The 15,272-nt window shown below is 35.6% G+C and overlaps 1 protein-coding gene across 4 annotated transcripts in view; it reads right to left on the bottom strand.

Annotated features, from left to right (window-relative positions):
• tho2 (THO complex subunit 2-like protein) overlaps positions 1–15,272 on the bottom strand; it is a 1,047,711-nt gene that overhangs the window by 532,376 nt on the left and 500,063 nt on the right. For all 4 annotated transcript variants that reach the window (XM_090374101.1, XM_090374103.1, XM_090374104.1 and 1 more), the window contains one exon: positions 13,490–13,647. In XM_090374101.1, the coding sequence (XP_090230227.1) occupies positions 13,490–13,647 (158 nt within the window). The remainder of the gene's footprint in view (positions 1–13,489; positions 13,648–15,272) is intronic.

Genomic DNA, 15,272 nt, shown 5'->3' with positions numbered 1-15,272 from the left:
CCTCAGTGTGTTTCATCAACCATCGGAAGTAGATGTGTTACTTGTTTGTCTCCTGCTAATAAAGTCACATGCAGACATATTTAAAAATTCTACTTTTCTACTCCTGTTAATTAAGGATAAAAGAAAGAGTGAAAAACAACATGACTGCAATACAAAAAAACCAAAAAGTTATTACTTTAGCTGAAAAACTTGAAGTTATTAAAAAACATGAAAGTGGTGATAACTATGCGAAAATCGTAAGGGATCTAGGGTACAGCGAGTCTACCGTACAAACTATCTCGAGCCGTTAGGACACAAAAGGGAAAGGTAAAGTTTCAACAACTTCTTTTGTTTTACAAAATACCAGAAACAAAACTTCAATAATGATTGAAATGGAAAGTCTTTTATCAATTTGGATAGAAGATTTCAATCAAAAAGAATTCCATTAACTAAAAACAATATTCAGAGCAAAGCTATTAACATTTTTACTAAGTTCAAAGAAACAAAATATTGAGGGGTGGCTGAAACATTTATTGCTAGTTCATGGTGGTTTGAACGTTTCAAAAATAAAGCAGGACAGCATAATGTTAAAGTAACAGGGGAAGCTGCTAGTCCTGATGAAGATGCTGCAGCAAAAATTCCTGCATTGCAAAAATCATTTAGGATGGTGAATACGATGATCGGCAAATATTTAATGTAGATGAAATGGGCCTAATTTGGAAATGGATGCCAATAAAACTTATTTGGCTGCAACTGAAGCATCACACCCCCAAGCATAAAGTCTCAAAAGATCGACTAATGCTTTTATTAGGAGGTAATGCTGAAGGTGATTTTAAATTGAAGCCTATGGTTGTGTACTGTATACAAAATCCAAGGGCTTTAAAAGGATACAGCCATTGAACTCTTCCAGCCATTTTGCATTCAAATAAAAAAGCACGGATGGCCAAAGCCCTATTTGAAGACTGGTTTACATATTATTTCTGTCCAACATTTGAAGCCTATTGCAAGAAAAATAATCTTACTTTTAAAGCTCTGTTGTTTTTAGATAATGTACCTGGACATCCTTCTGCACTTGGCGACTTAAATAAAAACATGAAAGTTTTTTTACCAGCAAATATGACTTCATTATTGCAACTCATGGACGAAGGGATGTTTACAACTTTCAAGGCTTACTATCTCCATAGAACATTTGCACAGGCACTTGAAGCTACAACAGGATGCAATGCAATTTCAGCACCAGAATTTAGGGAAAAAAATAACATACGAGTGGCCACTGAAAACATTCATGCATTAGCATTAGTAGAGGCATACGATGCAAGAAAGCAAGCTTATGCAGCATCAGCCAAAGGAAAAAAAAAAAAAAAAAAAAAATTTCCCAGTTCACCCCTTCCAAATGCCTGTCCAGCTCAGCTATAAATTTATTTAGGCTATTAGCTTCCACAACAAAAGATGGAAGCCTGTTCCACCAATTAACTACCCACTGGCTAAAGGCAAATTTCCGCACCTCTATTCTACAACTATCTTTCCTCAATTTGAAACTGTGCCACCCCCCCCCAGGTTAGCAAGAGGAAGAATCCCATTTAACCCCAGGAGTTCATATCTGGTGAGTGCGGGCTTGGCACACCCAGGTTCCTGAGTTGGATCTCCTTATTCTTCTCTTTCTTGGTGATTCCCCTTCTACTTCTGACTTTTGCTCTCTCTCTCTCTCTCTCTCTCAGGGTAATTCAGAAATTGTTTTTTTTGGCTGGTGCAGCATAAGCCCCAGGCTTCCTTGCACCATATAGCTAATAATAACAATAATAATAATCAGCATTCAGATTGCTCAACCCATTCAAGGCCTTATACACCTCAATCAGATCACCTGCAGGTGCCTACTCTTCAGGCAAATTTGCAGAACTTAAGTCTTTCTTGGTATGAACACCCCTTTGTTCCCCTTCTTTGCACTCGATCTAGCAACTCTACATCCTTCCTAAAATGAGGCCTACAGACCTGTACACAGTACTCTAGGTGTGGCCTGACCACTGCCTTGTATAACGGGATAATCACCTCCCTGTCCCTGCTATATATTCCTATATATCATTGAAAAGACTACATGACCTGCCCTGGCAGCCTGTCTGCACTGCTTAGCGAACTTCATATTCCCCAGCCCAAATACCCCTAGGACTTTCAGTTTCCACCTCCCTGAGTGTAGCACCACAGAGCTGGAACATTTCTCTTCGGTTATTGCTACCCATATGCAGTACTTTGCATTTGTCAATGTTAAATTTCAGTTGCCACTTCTCAGCACATTTTCCCAACTTATCTAGATCCAGTTGGCGTAGCATATTGTATTTACTGTCATTAACAACCCTGCCAACCTTTGTATCATCTGCAAACTTGGACATTAAACCTGATATACCTTCACCAATATCACTGATAAATATACAAAACAACAATGGGCCCAATACCGAATCTTGGAGAACTCCACTAATAACATTTGTCCATGAAGAGCAGTGTCCATTGATTACCACTATCTGTCTTCTCCCACTCAACCATCCCTTTATCCATTGTACCAACTTACCCTTAATCCCATACCTCTCCAATTTGTATAGCAGTTTTCCATGGGCAACATTATAAAAAGCTTTCCTGAAATTCAAGTACATGATATCAAAATTATTTTTGGCATCAATTCCTTTGTGACCACATCATAGTATCCAATTAAATTGGTCAGACAAGACCTCCCTTTAACAAACCCATGCTGTGTCTTAACTATTACTGTAGTCTTGTCTAGATGATCCTGCAATGCTTCTTTAACAAGCGATCCCATTATGTTCTCCAGAACACAAGTTAAACTAACAGGTCTGTAGTTTTTATGTCGCCTTTTGAACCCCCTTTGTGAATTGGTGATGTATTTGCATGGGGAACTCCCATGCAAATGGAAGGAAGCTCTTATAATTATGGAAGGAAGCTCTTATAATTATGGCTAAAGGTTTGCTTACTTCCTTTGCTGCTTCCTTTAATATAACTGGATAGATTCCATCCACTCCAGGTGCCTTTCTTATGTTTATCTTCGACAATTTCTCCTCCACTTTACTCTCATTTATTACAAGATTATCTAGCTTACGGCCAGAGTTTAATACACCTCTGGCATTTCCCTCCCTGAATACCTTCTCATGTGCAAAATGTAAATGCAAAATACTCATTCAGTTTATCAGCTACCTGAGCATGATCAACAGTTAACACATCTATGTCAAGTGGTCCAATCTGATTCATCCCTTTCCTTCTAGAGTTTACATAAGTAAAGTACTCTGCTGTTTTTCTTTGCATCCTTTGCCTGCCTTCCTAACCTCCTTTTTGACTTGATTACAGACTAGTTTATATCTGCCATAGGCTTCTGTGTCACCTGATACTTTATGTGAATTCCACACATTTTTCTTCTCTGCCAGAAGCTTCATTAATTCATCCGACATCCATTTAGGCCGAAACCTTGAATGGTATTTCTTAGTTGCGATGAAAAGCCTAGTAGCCTCCAAAATTAAGTGCCTGAAGGTTTCACATTTAGAATTCAACGTTGACAACATCATCAATTGATCCCACTGTTTTTTTTTTTTTTTTTTTTGGTAGTTGTTGGCGCATCGGCTTCTGTGGCCATAATGCACCTCCCAAGGTTTTTACAGTACTTTGATCCAAGCCTGAGGCGGGATTCGAACCCGCGAACTTTGGGTTGTCAGGCAGGCACTTTTGGGTTGTTAGTCAGGCACCCACCTGACTAACCCGGTCGGCTGATCCCACTGTACAGAATTTAAAAACTGTCTGAGACCTCTGTAGTCTCCTTTACGAAAGCAGAAGCCCTTCCCTTTAGCCTTGATGGTAGCTACGTCTTTCCTACGTAATTCCTACATCAGTACATTGCGATCACTGTCACCCAGTGGTTCCATTATCTGCAAATTCTTAATGCATGAATAATCACTGCTGATAATCAGATCAAGAGTATTACTCCCTCTGGTTACCTCTCGAACATGTTGCTGTAGAAAACAGTAATTCAATAAATCCACAAAAGTCTTGCTTGTGTGCGAGTGACCAACAGACATGTCCAGTCAATATCTGGAAAGTTAATATCACCCCATTATTTGACGTTCTGATTTATTGGGCCACTCTATTTCTCTGCACAATTGCTCACTTATCAGATTCATTAGGCCTATAACACACACTTACTCTCATTTTTCCTTTCCTAGTATTTATTTCACACCAAACAGACTCAACACCGCATTGCCTACCAACAATTGGATGCACTTCCTTAGATTTTATGAGTTTTTTAACTAACAGCATAACCCCTTCTCCCTTCCTGTCCTGTCTATCCTTTCTGTAAACATTGTATTCCCCAAATTCCAATTCTGCACTGCTTATGTTTGTGTGACACCATGTTTCTGATATCCCAACAATATCTGCCTTTGATGTCTTGACTAGCATTTCAAGCTCATAAAATTTATTAACTATACTCCTAGCATTGGTTTACATGCAACTATACACACACCTGTTCCTACTCTTAGTTACCCTAACACAGCCCGTGTATTTACTTGTTCCAATATGACTCCCAGCAGTCCTGGAAATCTCCATTACCTTGCTTTCCAGCTGCTGCTCATTCTAATAGAAGCAGTGCAAGAATCACTTTTGCCTCTGCCTGCAGCCACTGTTAACCTTTTAGTTTGTTTATCTCCCCAAAGTAGCAGTTTTCTGATTCACCTAACACTGCTTTGATAGCATCAGCAAATAATCTTGTACCCTTTCTATTTAAGCGTACCCCCATCCCTGTAGAAGCAGTCTCTCCTGTTAACAAGCACAGACCAGGCTGAAAAAAATTCTACCCCTTAAGCCTTGCACAATCTCTCTAGGGCCGAATTGATCAACAAGGCTCTCATTATATACGCCCTCCTAGCATGTCCGGACAGAACTGCAAATACTTTCAATTTCAACCCTAACTCACGGCTTTTTTTCAACATTGACCTGTACTTTTTAAATAATTCCGCTGGTCTCCTACTCTTAATATCACTAGTTCCAACGGGTAAAACAACATCATCTTTTGTGCCCTTAAAAGATATCTGCTTAGAAGTGCCCTTAAAAGATGATGCACCATGGGAAGAAGTGACAGCCAGCAATATGAGAGCAATTTGGAAGCATCTTTTACCCCATTGCGGAAGCGATTTTACTGGCTTCAAAAATGCAGTTCAAAAAGTTATTGAAGACAAAACTAATATTCGTAATGGCATTGGTTTCAAAGGCTTGGATACAGCTAATGTTCGAGAATCACTGAATTCACATTCAGAACAGCTAAGTGACAATGATCTCCTTCAAATAGAGGAACAGCGTGCATACAAAAAAGCTGAAGAAAAAGAGTGTGACCCAGACGAAAATTTTATTGCAAAGGAGATAACTGTAAAAGAAGTAGCGAAATCTTTAGTATCACAGAGAACCTTAAACAAAGGGTAATGGATGTTGATCCTAACATTGAAAGAATGCATTTTTTTTGACAGTGCCTAGAGAAGCTTGTTGTCGGCTATTGGAAATTGTATGATGGGGGGGGGGGGGGGAGAAGGAGAAAGCCAAACTGTTCAAACGACTGTGTTCAAATATTTCCATAGCAAATAGTTTCATCGTTATGTATTTTATGCGATAAACATTTAATTCTATAATTATTTTTATTATCTTTTACATGGTATGCAGTTAAAAAGTTATTAAAAAAGGTATTTTTAAAATTCTTTATGGACATTCCTGAAGGTCATGGACCAATTATAATTTTTCCTATTGATTATTATATTCAATTAACACGTTTCAGTTTTGGAAGCATCTTTTACCCCGATGCACTTGTGGGACAAATTAATCGTGTTAGTCGAGGCCAGCCTGTATGTTATATTAGGTCTTACTATAGTTTTATATATTTGAGCATCCTGATATGTTTGGATTGTTGTAAATGTTCACAACCTTTTTAAATACTTGTCCCACCAAAATTGAAATACAGTAGATTCCGGCTATTTGGGGCACATCGGGACCGTGCAATTTGGTCCGATTAAGTGGCTGCCCCAATTATGCAAAGTTTCACGTTAAATAGTTAAAAGTACAGTGGATCCCCGCTTTACAATTGGTTCGCTATACGATGTGTAGCAAGTCGTTGTGATCAATTTGCGAATTGAATTTTTATTCTATTAAACAGTGATTCTAATTAGCGAAAATAGGAGGAATATTATCCATAGGCTATAAAAGTAAAGATATATTAAGCACAAATTTATCCTTTATTACCTTACCAATTAAAAAATTAAATGATATGTGAAAAGCGGAATAATTAATACATACTATAATATGTACATACTACCTAGTTGATATTTCTATTCGCTGATATTTGTGGGTGGGGGTTAACATATAAAACAGTAAAACGATAAGCAATGAATAACAAAGAACATGGCACACACACAAATTGCAAGTAACACAATAGGTGTTACTTGCAAGTAACACAATAGGTGCAAGTGAGAACGGAGTACCAACTTACAATGCTTTAAAAATAGGAATGAAGAGAAGATTCTGAAAATGTATCCATGTTTTTTATATGATTGGAGATTTCATGGAAGGGAAACACATTTCACCATAACGTAAAAACCAAAAGAATTCCAGGTGTCGGTATTATCGCAAATTCAATAAGATCGAGTTTACTATCCATTTAAGATAGATTGCACTAACAGAAAAGTCCAATAAACAGGTAACTGCTAATTGTTTTATGGTTGTGACCTCCAGAAATCCGACCGAACCACGAGCTATGGTCAGAGACAATTTTAGGGCAATCTCCAGTGCTGTGGCCTCCTGCCCCGATTAAACGGCATGTTGTCCCAATTAAGCGAGGTAAACCCTGGCTGTTTTCTCGATTGTGTTCTGTTCTTTAAGATTTGTTCCAAATAAACGGCTGACTTGATTTACCGGTTGCCCAAATAACCGGAATCCATTGTATTCCAGTACCACTCATTAAAATATGAGTTTGTATTAAGAGGAAAAGTCAAGATTATTTGTATAGGTCTACGTTAGAAATCATACATATACATATTTGTATTTCATTTTTAATACAAAAATTGAACAAACTAAATACAAAAAGAATACAAAACTATAAAATACTTGATTAACATGGTAATTCAATTGTAATCAATAACAATTAAATACAATAAATCGGAGAACTTGAACAAATATTTAACAAAAAAAATTTACTTGAGGTGACACTTGAGTTTGTTTAACAGTAATTAGTTTCTTTATATCTGGTTCTATTTTACTTAATTTGAAACAAAAATTTGGCTCCAAAGTGAATCTTGTTCTAGATTTGTTTTTTAAATACAGCATAAAAGAAAATCCTGTTTTGCATAAATATGTTGAACAAAATGGCATTAAAAATTTTATGAGTCTTTCTGAAATTTCTCTAAAAAACTTTCTTATGCTTAATCCAAAAATTGATTACAGTGTTGTTTTTGAAATCATCCATTAAATTTCTGTCACAAGAAATTTCTAAAAGTTGCTCTTTTTCCTTCAGAAGAAAGAAAAATATTCTGGTAAATAATCTGAAGAAAATGGATTCCTGATCCAGTTTTCTTTTTCATAATCTTCTGGGAAATATGATTTGAAATTATGTATTAACCGAAAACAATTACTTTTTATATTTTATACTTATTCATGTCTCAATATCAAATTATTTTCTTTTAGAAAATTTTCTTGGAGAAAATTTTCTAAAGTTGGTAGGAAACTTAAGACCTCTTTATCCAAGTCTTTGATGATTAATTCAAGTTTTTTTTTTTTTTTTTATTGTTGCATTTAATTTGTCACTAACAGTGAAAAGAGTCACAAGTGGTTCTTGTAAAGTTAAATTCAGATCATTAAGTCTTCCAAAAATATCGGCTAAATATACTAATCTAGCTGACCAAAAATCATCAAAGAAATAGTCTCCTTATTCACATTTTGAATTGCAAAGGAAAACTCACACTTCCGATTGAAGTTCAAAAAGTCGATTTAAAGCTTTACCACTGGACAAACATCTAACTTCGCTATGCAGTAGTAGTTGTTTGTGGTCACTCCATCTCTTGGCATAAAATTTGGAACATTCGAAAATTTAGTGCATGGAATTTAATAAAATGAACAATCTTAACGGACTGATCTAAAACAGTTTTCTGAGTATTGCTTTTGCAACCAAGGCTTCACGGTGTATACTGCAGTGAGTGGTTACCTGTGGACTGTGAGCTCTTGTGCTTGTAATAAGCACTTGTCCAATATGTAGGTTGGGTAGCCACAATTGATCAAGTCTGTCCTCACTCTGGAAATTTTTTTGCAGCTAGCTTCATCTGTGCTGGAGTGACTCCAAGCCCCGGAGAATAGTGCGGGCAGTGCTGTTGAGATGGCTAGGGGCATGGCCGGATCTGTAGTTTGTGAACTATCTGCATCACATTGGCTTACAGTATACTGAGGTTTCTAGATGTGGGCCCACGTGTTTTACCAAGACATCCAAGAATGGGAGAAATCCGTCTACTTCTAACTCTAGAGTGAACTGGATGAACGCTGACAAGGAATTGAAATATTCTAGCAGTGTTGCTTCAGAGCAATGTGGGATGATGGTGAACATGTCATCAACGTATCTGCACCATGTTGTAATAAGCACTGGTGTGTTCAGGAATATCTGTTCTTCCAATTCTTCCATGGCGATGTTGGCCACAATGGAACTAACAGGGGCCCCCATGGCAGTGCCACGTACCTGCTGGTATAAGGAATCCTGAAAGGTAAAGATGCTGCCTGAAAAACACAGGTTGAGGGCAGTACAGATGTCATCAGTGGACAGTGATGTTCTGTTTGGGTCTTTTTCTAGAAGCCTCTTGGTGCAGTTTACGGCCTGTTGGATTTGGATTGATGTAAAATAGGGACACTACATTGAATGGTGCTATAACCTCTATGGATTTTAGGTAGGCCATAAAACTGGGGTAGTTGGAAGCCTGTGGCATGAAGAAGCAACCAAGTCAGAGTAGAAATTTCCTTAGCTTTAAACCATGCATAGACAAGTTTAGATTGTAGATATAGTTTAGCTTAATTTTCAGACCTCTTAAGCTAAGCTATATCTATGACCTAGCATTACATCACAGCACATAAGGACTCCTTAAAATATCATCAGTCAATAGACAAGTTTATTAACTTATGCCTTCAGACATCCTAAGACTTTGATGGGTGGATCCGTTACGGGTTCATAGGCACTGGGGTCTTGTACGAAGACCAGGGCTTTCTCTAAGTAGGCTTACCGGTCTAATATGACAGTGCGATGTCTCTTGTCAGTGGGAAGCACAACAATGGAGTTGTCCTTTCTTATAGAGGAAAGAGCGGCGTGTGTTCTCTAGTTTCCAACGTAAAGAGTCCGGTCACCCCTCTCTTATGCAGCGGTGTAGTATACTGCATAGCCTGCAAATATTGTGACAGCTGCTACATAGGAGAGACCTCGAGACGTCTTCAAGACCGCTTTGCAGAACACGACAGATCGATTCGCCTTGCTGAAAGTGACCAGTCCACAATCGCGGAACATTTCTTGTTGACCCACCACAACCTCGATCCCAAGCAGGACGATGAAGTAATTGACCAGTCCCGACACTTTTGCTACTGCCTCTGGTTAGAGTCACTTAATATATTGAGTATTCAAGAGCCATGAACCGCTGCAAAGGCATGAGACTATACTCCATCTTAGAGGCAACTGTTTTACGTCTAGATAGGCGCTGGAGGCATAACTACACATATCCATGCAGCAACAATGAACATCAGTTTAATGGTTGAATGGAATACCTCGTGCCCTTGCACGCCTCACTACATGCACAACTCTGTTCCATTAAAATAATTTTTATCTCAAAATTTTCCGTTCTATTTGTTGATAAAGAGGCACATTCAGCCTTGAACGCTCCAAAGTATTTATTTATAATTAAAGATATTTTTACTGGATATATATATATATATATATATATATATATACATACATGCCATCATTATTTCATATCATTGTGGATTCCAGTACAACAGGCCCATTTATCCTCATGTGCTTCCTTTTGTGATTCATTCTCACAACTAAAAGTTCCCAGGCAATATCTTGTGGGATCTCATCAAACCATATCACATTCACAGAATCCACTGCATCTGTGAAGTATGATTACTGTGCAGAAACAAAGAGAACCCATGCTTCGGGAGAAACGCACGATAAATGGAAGTAGGGATAACAATTTTATTATCTCCAATTTTGGGAATGTTTGTTGCAACAAATCTTATGGCTAAATTTTTACCAGAAAATGCATTCATAACATTGTAGTAACAGAAATTAGAAGTTAATGAAAGGAAATGTTGATGTGACATTAAATTATGTGAGCAGGCACATGGATTATGCTGACTGATGCAGATCTTTTCTAAATCCTCAACACTACATAGTAACTTGCTAAAGAAACAATGTGTACTGACAGCACAACTGCAGTGTAAGAGAGTTTTCCAGGAAGGAATACAAAAAAACACAAGATAAGACTTGGTTGTGATTTTAAGCTTTCCGAGAAATATATAACTATCTGCTCGAAGGTTCCAAAATATTTGAAAATCAACACGATTTGTGAACTCCTGTTAGATTGAAAAAATGATAGGTAAAACATGTAATTATTTACCATTAGAGGGGGAAATTTTCAATGTTTTATTTTTCATAATTTCATAAATTTAAAAAATTCAACCATCCGTTATTCATGTACAACCAAATATTTTTCCACATACCATTGGTTGAGAAGCACTGTCCTAAATCGCTTTCAATACTCATTCTTCTACTTCTTCGTGAGTGAACTATTTATCTGTATTTCTAGGTATCATTTTCCCTTGTAATTCTAATTTACATCTGAGTGGTTCTTTGCTATTGTTAGGCTCTTTGTTTTTCATATGGCATTTCCATATTATATACCTCTGCTTCTTCATTAAAACAATTTAAAAACTGTTTTCATTTTCTGCCATTGGTCCTGCTTCATTTGAATAGCAGATTATATTCAATTTTTTATTTTAACTCCATTATTTATTATATTTATTTCATTAATTAATAAATCATCCATTATTAAGCACTAAACAGAGTTGGACTCAGAGGGTCTCCTTATCCCTGATTACTTCTATTAATTGTTCAGGAACTTTATACAATTTAAAGATTTCTATTACATATATTTTCTCTATGAAACATATAAGTTGGTCTATTTTACTCTAATGATTTTTCTTATCTACTCTATCATAAATAGTGCATCTATACATGATCTATTTTTCCAAATCTTTGCAGCTCACCACTTAATTCTAAAGTTTCATTCAAATTTTCTGATATTACCTGTGTATACAGGTAATATCAGAAAATTATCTGATTATCAGAAAGTTGAGAAAATTACACTTCATTGAAACTACAGTTTCAATGAATTGTTTAATAAATTTATATCCCTAAAATTATCTGGCAACTGCTTATCTCCAATTTTATTTATTGGTATAATTATATTTTTCTTACAATCATTTGGCACATTCTTTTCTTCAAAAATCTCTTTCAATAATTCTATTAATCCTCTAATAGCTTTTTCCCTCCATATTTTAGTAACTCTTTATTTATTTTATCTATATCTGCACTTTCCTATTTTTGTTTTCCTATTATTCCTTTGATTTCGTCTGCAAAATTTTCTAAAATTTGCTGCCCTTTGCTTCCATATAATTTTTTTTAAATCATTTACTAGTGTAGCTGAATCTATGTTTATTTTTTTAACTTATTCATTTAAGTCTTTTCTTTGATTTTGTATTATTTGCCAAATTTTTCTTTGTACTCCATAGAAATCCTGCTTATTTCTTTTGTAAACCCATCCCACCTCTCTTGTTTTGTTCTTCTTATTTGCTCATTGATTCTATTTCAAATCGCTTTATATTTTTGGTAGATCTATGCACCTGTTTTATTTAATAAATCTTTCTAAAATGCTTCTGCTTTAACCTTAGACAAGACTTTTACTTCTTCTGTATAACAAAGTCTCAATTTTTTATTCTTTTTTTATATTTCATTCTCCAAATGTCTCATATGCTACTTTATTTATACAATTTTAATCCTTTCCCATATTTCTTCTATTGACTGATTTTCATATTTTCCATTTATTTTAATTTTCTAAATTAAAATTCTAAATTAAAATTTAGATTTTAATTCTAAATATTCTCTCTCTATTTCTGTACAGATTCTAAATACTCTCTCTCTATATTTCTGTACAGATTCTCAATACTCTCATCTCGTAATAATTCAATTTTATTTGTTTATCTTCGTTTGTTTTTTTTTTTTCCTTTTTTTTATTTAAAGGATTCTTTAAATATGAATGTTCCCACTACTCATTTACAATTGCTTCCAACATCTATCGATGGTAGAAGACTTACCTAGACAAGATTGCTTCCCACTTGGGAGCCAATACATGGCTCCCAAGTGGGAAGCTCTTCTCCAAGACTGAAGGAATCATGCTCACAATTGACAATGTCACCTGGTCCCAGAAACAATTTAGCATATCACCACAGGATGTTGGGTTACCACACAGACAAAGTACACTCGTAGATATGATCTGGTTGTCACCAGAAACTAGTGCAAAAATAGCAGTTGATCAAAGAAAGTATACCATATTACAAATATGAACTCCAGGCCATATTAGACTGTTACTCAAACTATAGTGTGACTATACCTTAATAATGAACATGACAAGGCTGCACAACAGACCTCACTGACAAAGAGGAAATAGCCAACTACCTGATCAACAGAGCAGTGCCCAACACAAGCAACCTCAAGAAAACCTAAGAGGAAAAGACCAAGTAGTACACAGATATTAGAAACTCAAAGAAATGTGGCATACAGAACAAGTAATGACCATCCCAATCACTACAGCAATCACTGGCATGGTACCAAAGAGCCTCTATAAGAACTTAGCAGCAATAGGCCTTGCAAAGAACACTTGAACTTAACTCCAGAAAGCTACAATTCTGAACAGCTGTAGGATAGTCAGAGTTGCTCAATCGATAATAGTAACTGGACAGAAACCCCCCCCCAATGCACCTGATACTACTACCTGTCGCAGGACAGGAAAAAAGCCATAATAATTATAATACAATGTACTGAAATTTTTTGCTGCTATGTTAGAGAACATTGTAACAATATTAAGAACACTATCTTGCAGTCAACTTGTTACTTCTAACATTGAAGTACTTCAACACTTTTAAATAACTACTTCATCAAACACATCATTTCTGAAGGCAATGAAGGAACCTACTTGTGAAAAAGTAAGATTGATGCATTAATGCCATTAGAGGGAATTCATATAAATCCATAATTTCCCCGTTATGCATCTAGGATTAACTTTCATTTGTATATTGGGAATACATATTAAAAAAAAAAAAAAAAAAAAGCATTTTATTTCCATTCTTAATTTATACCAAATTGAAGTAACAAAGAATATGAATAAAATAAAATTCTTACCCTATCATAGCAAATTAATGTTGAAAAGTTTGGTGTCTTCAGTGTGTGAATTAGATGAACAAACTTTGCACAATACAAAGCATCAATTGATGTAAAAATACATCTTGGAAACACGCACAACTGCAAAAACTGGGTTATTGTTTCATTCTTTGCAGAACCTAAAATTAAGAAAAAATGACACTTGATTACTATGAAGAGAGAAGCTATTTCTCCTTAAAATATTAAAATTCCATGGTGAAAGCTATCAATACATATATTTTACAAATTTGTCATATGAAAATTAGAATTATATTTTTGCCAATAATTGTTACATCATTTTTAAAAAAAATCTACAGCAGTTCAGGGACTCACCACTTCTGTACATTTATTATTTTTTTAATATCTCATATAGGCTTATGGTTGCTGTTTGCATTAAAGTTTGGAGTCTACTTTCACTTCCCCATCTGTGTGAAATGGATGTCATGCCAGATGATTTTTCAAAGTTCAAAAAACTTGAAATTCAAAAGAGGAAAGTCTGAATTGTATACAGCTCACATACAATTCAGATAACTGTGATTACTTGTAGTAGTTGCAGATTGAAACTTAGAATACTTGGAAATCCACTTCTGCAGAATTTCCTGCACTAAAATCTGCTGCGGATGATGTAGGCAGACCATGACCTATTCTCAGTTCCCTGGGCACATCAACTATCGTACATCAATAATGCCTGCCAAGACAACTTCATCAGGTTTATACTCCAGAGCAGTGTTTTTTTAACTTTTTTTTTAATTATCGGCCCCTAAAGGGCTTTTCTGGACTATTTTTTTTTCCTAATCACATCCCATGGAATTTTAAACAAGAAAGTACTTTATACTTACTCTTTATTCAATTGGATCCCTAATCCTGATGCTTCTTAGCTAAAAGTTCAATGCTTGGTATGATGTTAGTAAGTTTAATTCTAATGTCCCCTCTTAAACATATCAAGAGGAGACATTAGAATTTTGCATTTCAGACCACATTGTTGGATAAAGAAGTTTAGTTGTTTCTGATCCCTACAACACAACCATTCCACCTTTTTTGAATTTCTTCACTAGCAGACCTGGCATCACATCCAATTGGATCCAACATCCATGGCTTCACTTCAAAAAAAAAAAAAAATCTGAAAATCAATTTTTCATTTCACCTTTTAAAGAACACAAATCATCTGAATAATTCTTAAGATCATTCTCGGTGAGAGATTCATTGTTTTTAAGTTAACTCTTGCATACCAAAAATTGTTTTCTCATTAAATTGCTTTCAAAAATTTCCAGTTTTTCAGTGAAGGCTTTTAATACATGTTTGCTGTCTATCACCGTATTTAATTTCTCTTGATGTTGAAGTGATTCTTCATTAAGTTTTCAAAAAATCCAAGCCATAAAGTATTTGTTGTTTTTGTGTTTGCTGATCGCCTTTGCTAAATTTGTCTCCTTCACTTTCTAATAAACTAATTATCATATCAAAAAGGTTTACAAATCTCGTCAGACAGTTTCTTTAGGAAGTCATCTGACTTCTGTATGTAAAAAAAGCCTCACATACTGTTCTTCATTATCAACACAAAAATTTCCAAAAAGACAATCATATTTGCTATGCTTCATTTTATTGATGGTTTTAATAACTAAACTGAGAGATTGAGAGGGAACTGGACTAATATTTTTTGCAACAGATGATGTTGGTGCACAATGCAGTGTATTGCGAGAACTTCGGGACACACTTCCTTTAGGTGGGCTATAAAACCTTTGTCTTCCAACCATGGAGGCAGCACCAT

The sequence above is a fragment of the Mastigoproctus giganteus genome, chromosome 5 (genome assembly GCF_048544385.1).
Source record: "Mastigoproctus giganteus isolate SK-2022 chromosome 5, ASM4854438v1, whole genome shotgun sequence".
Classification (NCBI taxonomy): domain Eukaryota; kingdom Metazoa; phylum Arthropoda; class Arachnida; order Uropygi; family Thelyphonidae; genus Mastigoproctus; species Mastigoproctus giganteus.
Note: the sequence above shows the minus strand (reverse complement) of the source record. Positions and strands in the feature narration are given on the sequence as shown.